At 37.0% G+C, this 17,893-nt stretch overlaps 2 protein-coding genes across 2 annotated transcripts; one reads left to right on the forward strand and one right to left on the reverse strand.

Moving 5' to 3' along the window:
- The first annotated feature begins 382 nt into the window (after positions 1 to 382).
- On the forward strand, positions 383 to 3,781 carry LOC139734013 (mitochondrial inner membrane protease subunit 2-like). Its single transcript, XM_071644820.1, has 5 exons — positions 383 to 512; positions 1,394 to 1,497; positions 2,264 to 2,329; positions 2,660 to 2,762; positions 3,572 to 3,781. Exons 1-5 carry the CDS (start codon positions 390 to 392, stop codon positions 3,779 to 3,781), a joined length of 606 nt encoding a protein of 201 aa, XP_071500921.1. The 5' UTR covers positions 383 to 389.
- Positions 3,782 to 7,020: 3,239 nt separating this feature from the next.
- On the reverse strand, positions 7,021 to 17,353 carry LOC139733970 (MICOS complex subunit mic25-like). Its single transcript, XM_071644782.1, has 7 exons — positions 17,175 to 17,353; positions 14,930 to 14,984; positions 14,391 to 14,428; positions 11,008 to 11,088; positions 10,128 to 10,198; positions 9,646 to 9,781; positions 7,021 to 8,699 (listed from the first exon to the last, which is right to left on the reverse strand). The coding sequence occupies exons 1-7, from the start codon at positions 17,247 to 17,249 to the stop codon at positions 8,661 to 8,663; spliced, it is 495 nt and encodes a 164-aa protein (XP_071500883.1). The 5' UTR covers positions 17,250 to 17,353; the 3' UTR covers positions 7,021 to 8,660.
- Between the last annotated feature and the right edge of the window lie 540 nt (positions 17,354 to 17,893).

The following is a 17,893-nucleotide window of genomic DNA, read 5'->3' on the forward strand; positions in this document are numbered from 1 at the left end:
CAGTTCTTGAGACAACATGAGATTTATACAATCAATTCTGCACATAGGATTCCTGACTTCTTCTTTTTTTAATTCTCTGCCTCAACACATCCGGGGGGGGGGGAGGGAGGGGGAGGGGATACAGCGTAAACCATGTACAATGTAAATCTACAGTACCGGTACTGAGTACCCGGTACATGTAGTACCAGTAAGTTATGTACTCAGTCTCAATGGGTCATGCATCCTTATTGACTTACTACGGATACCGTAGAATGTTGCAACTGAAATTAGCAGCCGCAAATTGATATCTTCAGCAAAGAGAGTACGATCAGCTACGAGCATGTGAAGCTGAGGCTAGGCGCTAGCTCTGCATGAGCGATTCTCTTTAGATCTTCGGGTCATATCGAAACATGAGCGCTGGTCGAAAAGCCTTTAAAATATTCACCGGTGGATTTGCATTCGGTGTTGTTGGGTCTCTCACATTCTTTGATAATGTAGGATATTTTGCAACAGTCTCAGGCAAGTCAATGCAGGTACGTACAAATCGGACATCTAACTATTTACTCACTCAACATGAACATTCTATGCCTTGAGCGGGCTCCTCCTCCTTGCTTTGCTACGCCAGTACGCTAGGCCGTCCGCCTCCCCACCGGCTGACCGCTCAGTGACTGGCGGTGGCGGGGTTAGACGCTAATCCGCTACTAATCCTAATTTTAGTAATGTAACCAAAGTCTTACGTTTGCGTGCATGGTCTCCGATATGGTGAAGAGCTGAAAAAAAAAGAAAATAAAAGTTGCCAGTTGTGTTCATTCGGTGTAACAACTCTGTGTGCAGTGGTTCTTCGACTAACGTTAGAATTAAGAAAATAGGAAGTTTGTGGAAGTTTTAGAAATCTTCCTTTGCCACTTTTAGTCTTTATACCCATATGGATACGCAATTTACACACTAAACGTTCGTTACAACTAAATTTACAACTTACAAGAAAAGCTGAGCTTTACTAGGCTCTAACCCGTTACGTGCCGTTAGAAATAAACTTCAGACCAATCTAGCATCTACAGGCCCTATAATTAGAAAGCCTACGTCTAGAAAATCAATGAGTACGAAACAGGTTTTTTAGAAACTTTCTCCTTTCTAAATTCTAGCCATCTAGGGCCTATAACGTACTTCGATAAAAGCTAAAGCCCTGCCTTATTTTTTTTCTTAAGTCTAGCTACAAACCAAAAGTGTTATTGTTAACAAAATGAAGATGTGACTATTTTGTGAGACAATTGAAAGTCAAATTATTTTGCCTTATATTCATCATCCTTTGATTGAAAATTGTTGTTTTACAAATTTTAATGCACTGTCTTCTATTAATCACAGCTACCTGTGTTTCTGTTAAGAGTGTTATGTTTTCTTTTCTTTTAAACTGCAGCCAATCTTCAATCCGGAATTTTCCAGGCAGAGAGACATCCTGTTTTTGAGTCGCTGGGCTGTGAGAGATTACGACATCCATCGTGGAGATGTTGTTTCTGTTATGTAAGTCTACGCTATCAACAATCAGAGATCTATCTTATACGACATTCAGAATTACATAAATGTCATGTTGTTGAATTCTTGTGTCTGCCTTTTTTTTTATTGCAAGTGATTGACAAAGTGCCCTTTGATTTAAATTAAGCACCCGTTATTCAGTGTTTTAGTGGTAACTAAGATAAAAATTCATGGGCATACTACATATCGTATTCAAGCTGAACTGGGAGCCAACATTCACCTGATTTCTTGACAGGAGTCTTATCCACCATACTACTACCATGCAAGATAACAATGATCAGATAATAATGTAATTGTTGATAACATTTATTATCATTATTTTCATCATTGTTTATTAATATCATTATTTCATCATCAGAACTGTTATCATTCTTGTTTATAAATTATCATTATAATCATAATTTGATTCTACATTGTATGTGCCAAGAATTTATCGATTACTTTTAGCTTACCTGTTGTACAGCAAAGGGGTTTTGTCTGGTTTTTTTTTCTTTTCTTTTCTTCTTAGATTGTACGGTACATTTCTTAGATGAAATCCTAGCATGAATTTACTTCACTTGGTCATGCTTTGTCCTATCATACTGCAGTGATTTTTATTTGAATAAGGATTGTTTCCATTGTCACAAAAGTTATTCCTCTGAGGACTGATGTTTTCATCAGTGCCTTGCATCATATTCTACCCTAGTGTGCACACTAGGCAACCTTTGATTTGAAATTGTATTTGTAAAACATCTTTTTGTGTTTTACTTTACAGATCACCGCACCATCCTAGGGAAGTGCTTATCAAAAGAGTGATTGCATTAGAGGGAGACACAATAAGGTAATCTTATTCATATTGCAATGTTTTTTCATTGGTTTTTGCTCTTTCATGTTTTACCATAAATATGTAGCTCTGAATGATTATGAAAATTAATATTTCTACAATTCCTATCACTTTGTGCTGGGATGATGTCATTCTCTTAAAGATATTCTCATGTTTGTATGTTTTTGTATAGTACTTTGAATTTGCATTCATAGGAAGTAGGTAAGTCAATTTAAATATTTAAAAATGGATAAACCTAGAAAGCATGTCTACAAGTTTTATCAGCTTTACCACTTTCTTTACATTTTTCTGTTGTCTTTCCAATATTTTATACTGTCTCTGTTACAGAACACTCGGATATAAGAACCGGTATGTGGTCATTCCTGAAGGTCACTGTTGGTTAGAGGGTGACCACCATGGAGTTAGTCTGGATAGCAACTACTTTGGACCAGTGAGTAAAGTGTGCAATGTGCAGGCAATGTGTCCACTTCACATAAAGATGCCTTAGTTGCCACGTTTTGTGTACTCATGTGAAGACGGTAGAGATTGGTTGAGGGATAGATAGTGCATACATGTAGCATGAAACTCGTGATTGTGTGACTCGCAATGTTCATGACCCCTATGTTGTATACATAAATTCATGCTTTTTCCCATTAATCCAATAATAGAATTCCCAGAAACCATATTTCTGTGGTTCCTGAGTCATTGACTCATATTTTTAATTGATTTTTCCTATTCATTGCTAGTGTTTCATTAATAAAATGTCGAGTTAGAATTCTCCTTCATATGATGTCTTTGTCATTCATAATACAATGTATGTAATTGTTCACTTTGGTTGCAGAATTTACAAAAGCCTCTAACTTGCCAGACTAAACTGATTCTTGATTTGGCAATGTTTTAACATATTTAAGAAGATGTGTTTAGAAGATTTTAAGTTCCTGGTTTCATTTCAATTTGGCAGCTTTTGTACAATTTCTTCTTGATTTTTCTTTTTGCCTATTTTATGGCTTTGTCAAATTACTGTTAATCCCTCTCCAATTTAAGAAATGCAGTACGAAATTTAGAGCTAGCAATTTAACAAACTGATGATGTCATTGAGGTTGCATCATAGAAGTATTTCTGTCAGCTGTTTCATGTGAGTTGTTCTTCCCAGTAGAATAGACGTCCATGGAAAGGATTTTCTCTCTTACACTCATTATACACTGCACAGTTTGTATGTTCGTGTTTATCATTGCTTTTGTCCTGTTCACTGTATGACAGATTGCTCTGGGTCTAGTCCATGCAAAGGCCAGCCACATCGTTTGGCCTCCACAACGATATCAGAAGGTGAAGAGCTGTCAGCTTGATGACCGCAAGCCACTGACCGGAGTCCATCTGTCGGAGGCCATGGCGGAACTTTACTTCGGCAGTGACGAATCCCTTGATAGCCAGTTTGAGGGTGGCATTGAACTGTTTGAAGACGACAGGTAGCACAGGCTTTCTGTGTACGCCGCCAGCAGTGTGCAAGAAAAGTGAATTGACTCTGCTTCTCCTGTGCAATATGTGGGACTACACATCCAGTTACCTCATGCACTACCATGTGAGGTAGCTTGAGCAAACTTTTTGCTATACAGTGTTTGAGTGAAGTAAGAGCTTCCGTGGAAAACACAATACTCAAACATGAAGAGATTGTTTGATGTCCAATACAAAATCAGATTGTCGTATGCAGCACAAAATAGCCACAAATAATCTATTACAGCTGAGCTTTGCTAGGTCATGAATGCCGTCCTTGCTTTAGGCTGTTTTGTTAGTTGAGATGGACTCTTGTGAATGGTGTAATCTAACATGTAGAGGTGAAAAGTTTAGTGTAAAAATTGGACATGGATTTGAAGAGAAAGTGAGAAGTTAAAGCATTGAATGCAGGTCCAGAGAAATTTTTTAAGTACTCGGTTATTACCTGTTTAGAGAAGAAATTACCTTTCTGAATGTATAACAGATTTTATCCATCTCTGCTTTGAATTGTTAAAACAGACTAGTGAAAGATATCTCATACAGAGTGAGCCAGAGTATCGACAGTGCTTATACTGTGTTATACTGGAGGTTAGTATTGACAGTGCTTATACTGAGTTATACTGGAGGTTTCACCACGAGATTCTGAACTTTTCATGTAAAGTTGCGTAGAGTAAATATATGTATACTTCAGCCAATTCAGTCAGCGCTAGGCCAAATATGTCTTGAATGTCCGCACACACTTTATCAAGAGACCCATTTAAGTGTGCATGCTCCATACCGGTATTATCCTTCTGTGTTAACAATTCAGTGAAATGGTACAGTACATGTATGTATGGTAGATTGTGAACATGAATCATTTCAGCTTTTAGCAGGTGATCGTGTACATCATTCCTTGTGCTGGCTGATAACTAAAGAGCCATAAACTTTTACTGAGCTCAGGTTTGTTCAAATCAACAGGAAGAAAACACTGTTCTTGAAAATGCCATTGCAGAGATCCCCTCCTGTTCATTCTTTGTGGGCAGTCTTTAAAGGGACATTCTAGACGATTTTCATAATTTCACATAATGTAGTACATAAATCGACAACTGCATGTATAGATTTGTGGAATTTATTGTGGTTCTTGAACAGAGAAACAATACTTTGAAAAACCTTTAAAAAATTACACTGAATAATGTTGATGACATAGGAGGTTCACATATTTCAGAAATGTAGCAGTGTAATTCCATTACAATACCGCTTGCTTGCGAGTTCACCTGTGTATAATCAATGCATGCCTTCTTCTTTTGTTCTGCTTCCTTGAGCCCCAACTCATGCATTCTTATGGTGACTCTGCCAAGTCATCATCCTTGTTCATTGCAATCTGTTCTAAATTTTGAAAATATTCTTATTCTTCATCCCAATTATCACAAATTCTGAAACTCTGTCCTCAGTATAACTAATTTATAGTTGTTCAAATGTAGAAATCTGAAAATCATCTGGAGGTCTCCTTTAATGTTGTTATAGAAGTAGATCATTGTCTCAAGGTGTTACTCAGAGTAAAATAGATAATAGAGCCCCACTGTGTACACCCCTGATTTGTGAGGACCCGCTGCAATACAATTTGTGTGCAGGAATTTCTGTGATCCCAATATTTTGTCACGGTCCCCTGTATCTTCAGTTGTATTCTCAGTTTTTGTTACCGTGATATATTGCGACGTTGCAGTACCTTGTGAATAAATCAACAAAGTAAATTGTATGGAAATCAGTGTATATGTTTTTGCTCTTAGGATGTACCTAATTCAACTCTGGCTCAGAAATATTGATTTTATTTTTTCTCTCTCTCTCTCCAAAAGAAGCCATTTAAAAACAGAAACAAACTACATGTAAAGGTATATTTGTATTGCCTATTAAAGTTGTACATGTACATGTATTTCACATAAGTCTGCTGGAATCGCCAATTACTGAGCACTCTCGAAGGACAACATTGAACAGGATACAGCTCACATATGTAGGTGTATACATGTAGTACAGTGTGTCTCTAAAAAAAGTAAACCCAACTTCAACAGCAAATTTTCAGGTTTGCAGAAAACTATAAAATATTTGCACATTATTTTTTCATGGTTAGATAGTCCAATAAGTTCTCTATCCAATGATACCACGTAGGTTATGTAATTCTCATGCATGACTGAGCATGATTCAACTTGGTGAATGGGTGTGAAATCATCACTGTGGCAAGTTATTTCTTGCTATTGTCATGCATTCAGGGCATATTTGAAGTTAAATTTTTGTCACATGTTAGGCCTATGATTACATAACAACTTCAGCAAAGGTTGTTCCTGACACATTCACATTTCACATGCTTTCCAAACATGGTACCAAGGTACAGTTGACAATTGAGCAGAGAGTATTCTTGGTAACTCGATACCAGGAAACAAGAAGTTTCGTGGAAGTTCAAGAGGCTTTACGGGTGCAGTTCCCCCGACAGGCAGCCTCCAACAAAAAGAGCCATCTGGTACAATGTGAGAAAGTATGCTGATCATGGAACTTGCCACAGTGATGATTTCACACCCATTCACTAAGTTGAATCATGCTCAGTCATGCATGAGAGTTACATAACCTACGTGGTATCATTGGACAGGACTTATTGGACTATCTAACCATGAAAAAATGTGTAAATATTTCATAGTTTTCTGAAAATTTGCCGTTGAAGTTGGGTTTACTTTTTTTTAGAGACACACTGTACATATGTACTACAATTAGCTTCTCAGGAGTGAACTTCTGTTTTCTGTTTTATTGTTCGTTCTTTCTTCTTCTTCTTTTCCGTGTTTGCACAGAAGTACCCTTGTGAAGTATGGTGAAATCAAAACTCAAGATTTTCACAAAACTTGCTGTTCAGAAATTTCACTTTTTGCCTCCTATTCATGCCAACTTTAACATGGCATTGAGTTTCCCCTTAAGATTCTAACACCAAACAATTCAAAGACAATCAAAACACCAAAAATAAATAATCCAAAGAAAATCCTAACATACAGACACAGACCCATGCTCACAGATGCCTGAAGACAATCCAAACACCAAAAAGAACAACTGCAAGACAATGAAGTCATGTGTTCATACACACAATGTTTATTCAAGATTGCACGAACACTGGCATTTCTCTTTTTTTAAATACATTTTGTCTCGTGTCCAAGAATGCAGCCACCACTCCATTATGCTTCTCAAAAACGGGATACAGAGATTTATAACAAGCCATGCATACTTTATTTTTTGTAGTCAAAATTGACGCCTTTTGTATAAACCATGTCTTTGAATACATGTATTAATATGTGGTACATGTATGACTACATAAGCAGCTCTTTCTCTCTCTCAGATGCAATTTGACCAATACCAACCTGGTTTTGTAGTTGGTGGAATTACACTGTATCTTGTCCATGATACTTGGACAATGTATTTGAAACACACTGACCTAAATTGGATCATAACTTCAGATTCAGGTACAAATATTTATTAACTTGTCCATAATCAACAGGTATGTCATAATGAATTTGAATTAATGAATTAATTGTTTATGTCTTGTAGAATGATGCAATATGTGTATTGAAGTGGTTACCTCTTGAACATCACCAGCAGCAAAATATATTTAGCTTACAGTAAATCCTAGTGTGTGCTAACACTTGTCAATTGTGCACCAGAAGGGCCGAAACACAGTAAGAGAATACACATGTATACAATGCCCTTGTCCTTCTCAACTGACTGATCACATACACTTGTCCTCAACAAGATTAGCAGAAAAAAATAAACTTCATTTTAACAGTTTAAGCCATATTCTGTCAAATAGTGTTATGTGAACAGACATTTACCAGGATGTAGTTTAAAATTTATCACAAAATGCCTCTAAGAGATTAAAGAAACTTGTCATTTTAACCAACTTCAGATTAGACATATAATGCCTAATCGTCGGTACAGTTGGTCCCATTCATACTGCTAAGGAGACAACCCAACACCTCACTTCAGTGGTTACAGAACTGAAAATTTGGATGTTCCTCTTGTTTTTCAGAGTTTTAACATTATCAGCAGGGATGAGCAGTAACTGAATACAATAAGAAAACACCCTGAATAAAAGCAGCTGGATTCCAGTGACATCCGACGCCCACAATACAGCGCAAGCACACCTTCAACCTTGGCACACGGGTCAAAATCAGTTGTTAACCGAAGTCCTGAAACATAATCTCTGTATTTATCTAACTTACTGCATAGCTCATACGAGATTGCTCTTGTCATTGCGTCTGCATGCTGGAGCATTTATTACTGCTCTGCAGTGATATCAGTACACTGTAGTATACAGTGTATTTCCCTTGTGAGTACACTGTAGCTGAGATGTCTTACTGATACTGTCAAATCTCTGGCATAATGGCCCTTGGATTTCTGCTGAAAAACTTTCAATTTCATGTGTACATTTGTGGGTGGGACAAAAGCATGGCTGATTTGAAATAATTCCTATTTCTACACTCCCAGTTCACTCTATAAATGACGGATTGACATAATGATGCACAAAATTTATGGTAAATATTGATCAGCTTGCCTAAGAATGATGTTAGTCAATATTTTCTTAGTTTTCGTTTGCCCCCCCAAAAGAAATTAACAAATGAATACTGCACACTTACAAAAGCATGCGGAAGAGTTAAATGCTAAAGTTTTGATATGCAGGCCAGCTTGTCTCGAGTAGACAGTTTTACTGTCAAATTGCAGGTATGCAATATTTGACTCTCACTGTTTAAAATGACAGATGCATGTCATGAGAGAAGCCGGGAAAAAAAAAAATCTTAAATTATTTACAGTCGTAGACAGCTTTGAAGTTGAAAAATAGAGCTTTTCTTCGCTATGATGCACTCTCAACACTCCTCTTCAGTAAGACATTCTGTGGAAATGAAAACGGAAAACAAAGAGTAATGCAATGGCAGCTGGAAATGAGTCAAATCATGCAGCACATTGTGATTAGAAGCTACCTATGAAAACCTTGTTGCAGAATGAACACATTCCTTGATTGCATGGGTTCACCTAGTTATGGATCACAAAGAAAATAGGGCCATAAATTAACAGCCTTTCAGAAATTCCTAATTACTGGTTATTCTTCAAATTTGCATGATAGGAGGAAAATAAAACTCCTAGTGTGACATATCCCATTGTGCATGGAGACTTGAAAAAGCATAATACAATCTGTAATGTATGTATGCAGTTAAAAGTGATAATTTTACAATCACATAAAGCTCCTACTGGAAAAAGATTTTATTTTCATGTGTTCACCACTTCAAATCATATTATGCAAACCAACTTTTGTCACAGCGTTGTAAGCTAAACAATGAGCTGTGAAAGATTGTGTATTTTGTGCTGAAAAATTGCCACCATCAAGGCTCATAACATAACCACACTTTCAAAGTGTATGTACATTCAGTTTCAGTCTTTACATTTTAACAAACAACATTCTGAAGCAGCGGCTATAGTTGAACAACAGTGGTTGTTAAAATAACATTCTAATACACATTATATGGCACACGTCAGTTTTTAGCACACACACACACACACACACACACACACACACAGGCACTGCTTAGAGTCATGTTTAGAAGTAAAGGGAATCATTTTATTGATTGTAACAGGATAATACAAATACAAACTCAATGATGTAATCTTTAGAGCTACTGAATTGTAGTTGGCACTACAGACATGAGGTCAGTGAGAATTTTAAGCAACAGGTTATTGGCACAACATTTTAGACCTGCGTTTAAGCACATGAAGACTGCATTTAAAAATGAGGCCTTCATCTGCAGGCTGAAGTGTTGACTGACACGATGCTCTACGCTTACCATTCTTGCCTGCTCTACACATGTGTTGAAGGCCTTGACTTCTTGAGCACAGTTCAGAGTCTGTTTTGGGTTGTCAGCGTAGCACTTGGCCACTTCATTCTGCAGGTTCTCACAGATGGGAACATACCGCTGTTTCCTGGAGACAACAACCAGGGCCAGAAATACACAGAATATGTCACTGGGCAAGATAATGAATTTAATTGAAACTTGATATACTTAAGTCTTAAGTCACTAGATGTGGATGGTTCATCCCAGTCCTTATCTTTTGGCCTGAAGTCTTTAATATTATTTTAAATCATGCTACGTTTGATATATGATCAGCTTTGAGTTGCCAATTATGACTTGCTGGATCACCATGTGACATTCAACTGGACTGAAGCAAGTCTTGAAGAACTTTCACAAGACAAGTTAGGCATTTGCAGGCAACAATGACATGTCACACTGCAGTGACTCCCCCCAAGGTGTGTGATTACCATACTCACAGAAATTTGGCTTCCACTTCGTCAGCGGCCTTCTGGAACTGATCAGCAGTCAATTTGTAGAAAGCAGCACTCTGAAACAGCAGACAACATGATGAAAACATCATCACTGAACAGATATACACCTACAACTGAAACCCAAAGCAGTCAGCAGACAAAATCTACACACTCTTAAATGCAATTCAAACACTAGCTGCAACTCCATGTCTGGCTCTCACCCTGTGTTAGGAAAATGAGGTCCAGCCAAACATTCATTGGTAGGACTGTCCATTTGTTTTTTTCCTGCTTCACTTCTTGCTCTTACTGCTCGTCCTAATACAATAAATTATTAGTGCATTTCTGTAAATACCCAGCATAAAATGGTGAAATATATGTACTGGAGGCCTGCATACCTAGTGACAAAATCTGAATTCTGAACAACTGGCAAGACTAACAATGAAAAGAATGACTTAAGGTGTGTTTAACGCACCTTGTTATAACTACCAAAAGAATAAAAAATAAAAAAATTCAGTCAGAAAGACATTTCTTCACTTTCACTCTGTTGTGATCAGTTTTGTATCATCATTTGATACACTTATGTACTAATGTAATTTGAATGATTTTGTTAATTTCTAATTTCAAATTTTCACACGTTTCCCTGTATCCAAGAACATATGTGTATACAATAAAGTTATCAATATCTATGACCTACCTTTATGTTGTATCATGCAGTTTCTTCCTCGCCCCTTTTCAAGGTACCAAAATGAGTTGAGATATTCAGTTTGTTGCAATGAGCTATTGAGCTGTTCATTGTAAGTCAAATGCTATGAGTACACAAAACATTCTTAGAGAACATAGACACACACACATGATTTGTACAGATGTAGTACTGACGTGACCCTACCTTCTCTTCCGCATGTCGTAGCTTCTCTCTGTAGTGGTCCTCTAGTTCATCCATTCGAGCCTTCCATCTTTGTTCTACATGCTGCCAGAAAAACAGAGAGATAGAGCCAGAGGTAGAGACAGAAAGAGAGGAAAAAAATAACCATCACAAAGTCCTTACAAACTTGGTGCTCAACTCAACAAGCATTATCTCTAATCGATCAACAGTATGTCACAGTCAACTAAAACAGTGTTACTCCTGTGCAGCCAATTGGGGTGCATTCACTTTTCATACAATGTTACAATATTACACAATTTTGTACGTACAGTCAAACTCGGATACCTCGACGTCGGATAAGCCGAATATCACTTACCTCGGGGGCAAAATGAAAGTCCCAATTGTTCCTATGGAGTTTCCGTGTATTAAAATTCGCGTAGCTCGAAAAAGATAACTCGAAGTTCGGTTACCTCGAAGGGAAATCTAATGTCCCGATCTTAATTAACTTATTGTTTTTCCCAGCATGTTGCTCGAATCGAAATTGTAAACATCACTCAGCATCTCCGATTAAGCGCGCGTGGACAGCGAAGACATGTCACAAATGTTTTCACACTCGATTGTAAATATTCTGAGACCAGAACAATCGCGCGCCCAAGAAGAAATACCCGATACACAGCTGACAAGGAAAATCCCCAACACCTACCAACACACGTACATGGTATGCACATAGCACCCGTGCCAATGGAGTGCTTTACGATAGCACTTCGCGCTGCCCCATCATTTGCTTTTCTTTAACCACTGTGTTTTGATTTTTGATCGAGACAGTCATACCGTGCGCGTAGATTTCTCAACCGTCGGGGCGCACCTGCTTACGTTGACAGTTATATCTTTGCCATTAATCACGCTCCACTGTCAAAACATCAATCTCCCTCGTAGTGCCTTTTTTTAAACTATTTTTTATTTTTTTTTTGCCTTTCACGAAGTTTACTTCCCCGAGAACGCAAGCACTGAAACTTTTTTTCCCCCAGCAATGCGATTATGAAAATCTGGAAGTGTAGGCCGATCACAATGAAGAATAGAATTCACAGGGCTCCGCACTAAGTTTTATCGGGCCACCAATATCATTGATTTTTATTTTCTGGTGGTCGAAAGTAAAATCTAGTGACAAAAAAAAAATCAGGAAAAACATTGGAAAAACTAAATCGGTCCTACTAAACATAGACAAATTAATATTAAACATTATTGAAGTGATACAGATGTCCATGTCTAAAACAAATGAATAGAAAATCCAATCATCTTACTCTGTGTTTAAAGATTTGACAAATACATGTAGGCGTAGCTATTATTATAAAAGTTGATGCCCATATATTGAGGAGGTCTGAACTTACGTTTGAAATGAGAAAATGGGAGCATTTGCTGACATTTGTTAGCATCCGACATTTGTTTTAGCATTGTAAAAAGCCGACATTTGTTTTAGCATTGTAAAAAGCCGAAAGTTACCGTTATTCATTTTTAAATGTAAAAGTAAACAACCGACATTCATTTTAGATCTTACGGAGCTGAATACTATCCTAATCCATTTCCAAACGTGAAAGCAAACATCCGCTATTTGTTTTAGCATCTAACTGAGCGGATTAATACCATTAATCATTTCCAAATGTTAACGCAACAATCTGTTATTCATTTTTGCATCGTACGGAGCAGAATATTACCGTTATTCATTTCAAACATCCGACATTTATTTCATTATCGAACGGAGCCGAATGTTACTGGGCACTGCCCACTTCCGAAAGTGAAATGAATTATCTGACAATTATTTTATCATCGCACGGAGCCGAATGTTACTATTTTTCATTTTTGAACGTCAAGGCAGACATCAGACATTTTGGACCATGAAACGTATAGCTGAATGTTACTCATATTTATTTTGAAATGTACCGTAGCAAATATCCAATATTTTTTTTTATCATCGTATGGGGCAGAATGTTACTGCTGTTCACTTCCAAACATGCCAAACGTAAAAGCAATCATTCGACATGTATTTTAGCATCTTCCGGAGCTGAATGCTATTGACATTTACTTTCGAACGTAAAAGCACACATCCGGCATTTATTTTATCAGCGTACGGAGTTGAATATTATTGTTATTCACTTCAGAACATCAAAGCAAACATTCGACATTTATTTTAGCATCTTCCGGAACTAAATGTTATTGCAATTTACTTTCGAACATAAAAGCAAACATCCAGCATTTATTTCATCATTGTCAGGAGTTGAATATTATTGTTACTCTTTTCCGAACGTCAAAGCAAATATCAAACATTGATTTTACCATCAAACGCAGCTGAATGTTACTGTTATTCATTTCGAAATTTAAAAGCAAACATGAGACACTTATTTAAGCATCATATGGACATGATGGAGCAGAATATTACTGCTATTTTCTTCCGAACATAAAAACGATCATCTGACATCTATTTTAGCATCTTCCGGAGCCGAATGCTATTGCTTTTTACTTTCGAAAGTATAAGGAAACATCCGACATTTATTTAACCATCGTACGGAGTTGAATGTTATTGTTTTTCATTTCTGAACGTCATAGCAAAAAATCGACATTTATTTCAGCGTTTTCCGGAGCCGAATGTTATCCTTATTCATTTCATAACGCAAAATCAAATATCTAACAGTTTTAGCACCATACGGAGCTGAGTCTTATCGTTATTCATTTCCAAAAGTATGAGCAAACCTCCGACATTTATTTTAGTATCATACCGAGTCGAATAATACCGTCATTCATTTCCACAAATAAACGCAAAACTCTGACATTTATTTTAGCATCTTACGTAGCCGATTGTTATACCGCTGTTCATTTTCAAAAGTAAAGGCAAACATCCGACTTTCTTTTTTTTTTTTGGTGGCGCGATCGGGCCACCAAAACCTTTATTTCTGAAATTTTGATTTCATTTCCGATTTTCACTCAATTCATTCATATAAAAGTTGATTCAATTCAAATTGACAAGCATGCAAACAATCAGTAGGCACTATAACAGACACCATGTTGAACATCGATAAACGTCGAACATCGATAAACATCGGATAAGTCGAAGAAAATTCGACGTACGCGTACCTCGAAATTCGCGTACGTCGAACCATTTTCTTCAGTCCCGACGAATTCGAGGTATCCGAGTTTGACTGTACATAACTTCTCAGCCCGGGCTGCAATGTGCATGCTGTAGGTTAATTTGTGTGTGTGTTTGTGTGTTAGTTTTGTTCTGTTTTTGTTTGTTTGTGTGTGTGTGTGTGTGTGTGTGTGTGTGTTTTAGACACTACATGCTCATCCTATTTTCACACACCAAGACTGTAGTGCTGATCTCACCCATTATATCTTTATCTTATTCTTAACCTTACCCTTGGTAATGGCCGAGCTGGTCTTGTGGGATCTTGATCTGCATTGTGGGGGAAAATAACAGAAAAACGACAATATAAATCTACACAATGCCCCCACACTCAATGAAAGAAGAACATATAAAAGAATAACACGTAAGGTGATGGTGTAGTTAGGGTTGAGATGGAGATTCAGGTTTTAATTTTTTTGCAAGATAAATCAGAAGCCACATGTATGAACTATTAAAGAGCATACAATTCTAAGAGCAATTAAAAGTTTATTTGATGAAAATTGGTTTTGAAATGGCTGAGATATACGATAACAAAGTGGTCCTAATAAGTAATATAAGGTGGGTCTCACCTGACCACTTTGATTTACTTTGTTTTACAAATTATTTCTACTTAGGAATGTTGTAGCCTGGTTGTAGAAAATATGCAAAGTATTAAAATAAAATCATAGATGACTACCTTGAGAGAGTATCTGAACAAAGCTGCACACTTATCCAGTAACACATCAAACGACCAAATAATCTCCAATAGAAACAGATAAAACTTGTTCTCACCCGACTTGGGAGATTCTTCCTCCCCCATTATACGTCTCAGCACATCTTCTGATACCTTGCATGGGAAAATGAAAAAAAAAAAAACTATTTTGTAGGGTACACCGATCTCAATGCAATCAATCTGAAAACATTCATATTTCCTCATTTTCCTGGCTTTCAGCAATTTTTTTTTTCTGCAATATCATCACGCATCATCAAAAACTATAAACGAATACAAAGTTAGATGTAGAAAAGGAGAAAGGAAGGAAGCATGTTGTCTGCAATGCCCTTCCTACTGCTTACATTACTTTCAAAAAGGGAACAAACAGGTTTCTACAAATTGCTGACATTAAAAAAACAAAAACAAAATCTACTTTTTAGGTATAGCTTGGACATACAGTATCTGCATGGAAAAGGGATTTGGGAATGAATTCTCTGAGAACACATGATGTAGGACAAGCCCTGTTGACAAATAAAAAGAAGGCATAATCAAAGAATAAACAAGCTGTCACTACTTTCTGACTATGGCAACGTCCACTAACATAAGACTCTAGTCTAGAGTCTGCGTTGAGTAACACTGGTACCAGTAGTAGTAATGAAAAGTACTGTTAATTCATTTTTGTCATATCTGTTAACATCAGAAAGATGCAACTTCACCCTCAAAGAGATGTAACTTTAGCATTTACTGTGATTTCACAGTTAAAGTCAGATATAAATCATTCTGACCTTTTCATCCCTTACATGCATACACAAGATACATGCACTTTATATTGAAATTGACAACCATATGGCCATATTGGGCATCCAGTGTCTGCACTGCTGCTGGCTGTATCTGGACCCATGTATTGCCACTTAAGTTCACTTTTGATATGGTCCAAAGTACCATATTCATTGGTGATAAGGCCAAACCTTCTTAAAAACCACATTCATATACTGTATAACGTGTTTAGCAACAAAGAAGCAGAACGGTTTTCTTTCGATCAAAACTTTAATAACTTTTCTTTAATTTGACAATAGATTTAATTTGTTGGGGTCTCTATCTGCCTGTCCTAACATATTGTGTGTATGTCATGTGTGCCTTTTATTATTAATTCTAAGTTTTAAAGGTATATACCGTGTACTGTGAACTGAATGACATAATTACAGCTCTGTGTCAGGATTCTGAAGCAAAATTCAGTGTGTTATGTGTTAACAAAATAAATAAATTATGAGTGTGTGCACAAAATGTTAATGTATTGAAACTTGAGAACAGAACTTGTAAGTTGTAAGTTTAATAAGTTGCATGAAAAGCACTATTTTTGTTGTGTGATACTTTGATGAGTCAAGCCCAAGGGCAGGTTATTGTATTGTCATAGCCGCAAAAACGACATGCGGGCTAAATAGATTAATCACACAACAATTTGTGTGCAAAGATTTGTTCAATCTCTTCCAATAAATGGTCCGCAAACAACAGCACTGTCAGCAGTGTGATTCATTCTATTCATGATATTGTAGTATTTGTAGATAAGAAATAAATACTAAGTTAAAGGAAGCCTCTCTACGATATACAAATATCAAAATCAAATTCAAGACTCAAGCTGCTTGTTTTTACTGGCATAACAATATTGCATAGATTTCTACTTCATTCTTCAATCTAAATTAAATTTAGATCTAGCGTCTACTTGTGTTTTGCATCGTCTAGCCACATAAACTTATCATATATACAGTGTTAACACTCAGTCTTTATTCAAATTTACTTTAAATTTACTAGCCCAGGGTCACAAGGGTAGACGCCGCGCTGCGACACTTGTGTACAGCAGCGACTGCGACAGGGCTGTGTATGAAATTAGTTATGAATAAATCTACATACGTTTAAAATTTACCTATTTAGTAAATTTAGGTTATGTTGCTGTTGTACAATTTGTTGATTAAATTTAAATTACGGTAAGTTAGTCGACTAGTTCTATAAATTTAATACAAATTGTACATTGCAATTTTATTTAAATCAAATAACTGGCACTGCACGTGATTCACAGGGTTGGACAGCTCGACAGATTTATTGCTGTGCCTGTGCTGCGAACCCCCCAAAATAAAGGGCCCGTATTTGATTTTGCTTGGCTTGCCTTCGTCTTTCTTACGTCGCCAGTAAATTTAAATGCACACATGCATTCGATGCTTTAATAGTGGATCGAACCAAACCGTGAGCAACATGGCGAGTTGCAATTGTACAGACCTGGCTGTACAGTCTGACAGTAAGACGTCTTGTTGCAATGTTGGTGCAACTTACCTTCACGACACCTCCTTCACCATCTTGCTCAAGGCTAATTCTTCTACCTGCAGTTGTGCTACTGCTGCCTCCCATACTGAGTTAATCTTTGATGTCTAAAGAATTTTGTTGAAGGGTTTAGGCACGGTCCAGATCTATTCGTTCCAGAAAGGGCTGCACAACCAACCAGTTACACTGGCATCTAGAGTCGCCTCAGTCCCATACACTCAACTTTCTGTTACCAAAACCAATGCCAGCGCGCAAGGCTATTTTCTATGGTAGTGTCAAATAGCACAGGCACTTGGTAAAAACACAGCATGATCCCTTGAAATCTTTTGTGAACGTGTCATTTTCAAATTTCAGAAAGTCATATCTTCCTTTATTTCTTATCTAATTTTTGGAAAGTTCTGTAGAGATTTTTCTATATCTCTTTCTTTTAGAGTAGTGCATATGACATACATGAGCGCGCACGCGAACTTTTGACACGCACGCACACACACACACACACACACACACACATGACACGATACATAATCTTACAGACTACCACCTGCATGCAAATTGTCTGTCCCTTCTTTTTTCCCCTCTCTTTTTAGCTTTTTTATTTATCTTCGGATTTCTTTCTTTTTTGGTATACAGGTGTATTTTCATTTGTTTTGAGGTCACCATCGTAGTAGATTAAGCAGTTACTTTGCTTGTAAAGTCATTTAGTTCCTTCGACTTCTTTCTTTTATTTATGT

Source organism: Diadema antillarum, unplaced genomic scaffold, assembly GCF_040938485.1.
Source record: "Diadema antillarum isolate AM-2024a unplaced genomic scaffold, OU_Dant_1.0 seq00000507_RagTag, whole genome shotgun sequence".
Lineage (NCBI taxonomy): Eukaryota > Metazoa > Echinodermata > Echinoidea > Diadematoida > Diadematidae > Diadema > Diadema antillarum.

What these genes read in the sequence shown, in the direction of transcription:
- LOC139734013 (XM_071644820.1), top strand. Translation starts at nt 390, where the DNA reads ATGAGCGCTGGTCGAAAAGCCTTTAAAATATTCACCGGTGGATTTGCA. An exon ending in TCTCAGGCAAGTCAATGCAG is followed by an intron (nt 513 to 1,393) that starts GTACGTACAAAT and finishes TTTAAACTGCAG; the next exon opens with CCAATCTTCAATCCGGAATT. An exon ending in ATAGCAACTACTTTGGACCA is followed by an intron (nt 2,763 to 3,571) that starts GTGAGTAAAGTG and finishes ACTGTATGACAG; the next exon opens with ATTGCTCTGGGTCTAGTCCA.
- LOC139733970 (XM_071644782.1), bottom strand. Translation starts at nt 17,249, where the DNA reads ATGGGAGGCAGCAGTAGCACAACTGCAGGTAGAAGAATTAGCCTTGAG. An exon ending in GTGAAGGAGGTGTCGTGAAG is followed by an intron (nt 14,985 to 17,174) that starts GTAAGTTGCACC and finishes TTCCCATGCAAG; the next exon opens with GTATCAGAAGATGTGCTGAG. An exon ending in CAGCTCGGCCATTACCAAGG is followed by an intron (nt 11,089 to 14,390) that starts GTAAGGTTAAGA and finishes TTTTTCTGGCAG; the next exon opens with CATGTAGAACAAAGATGGAA.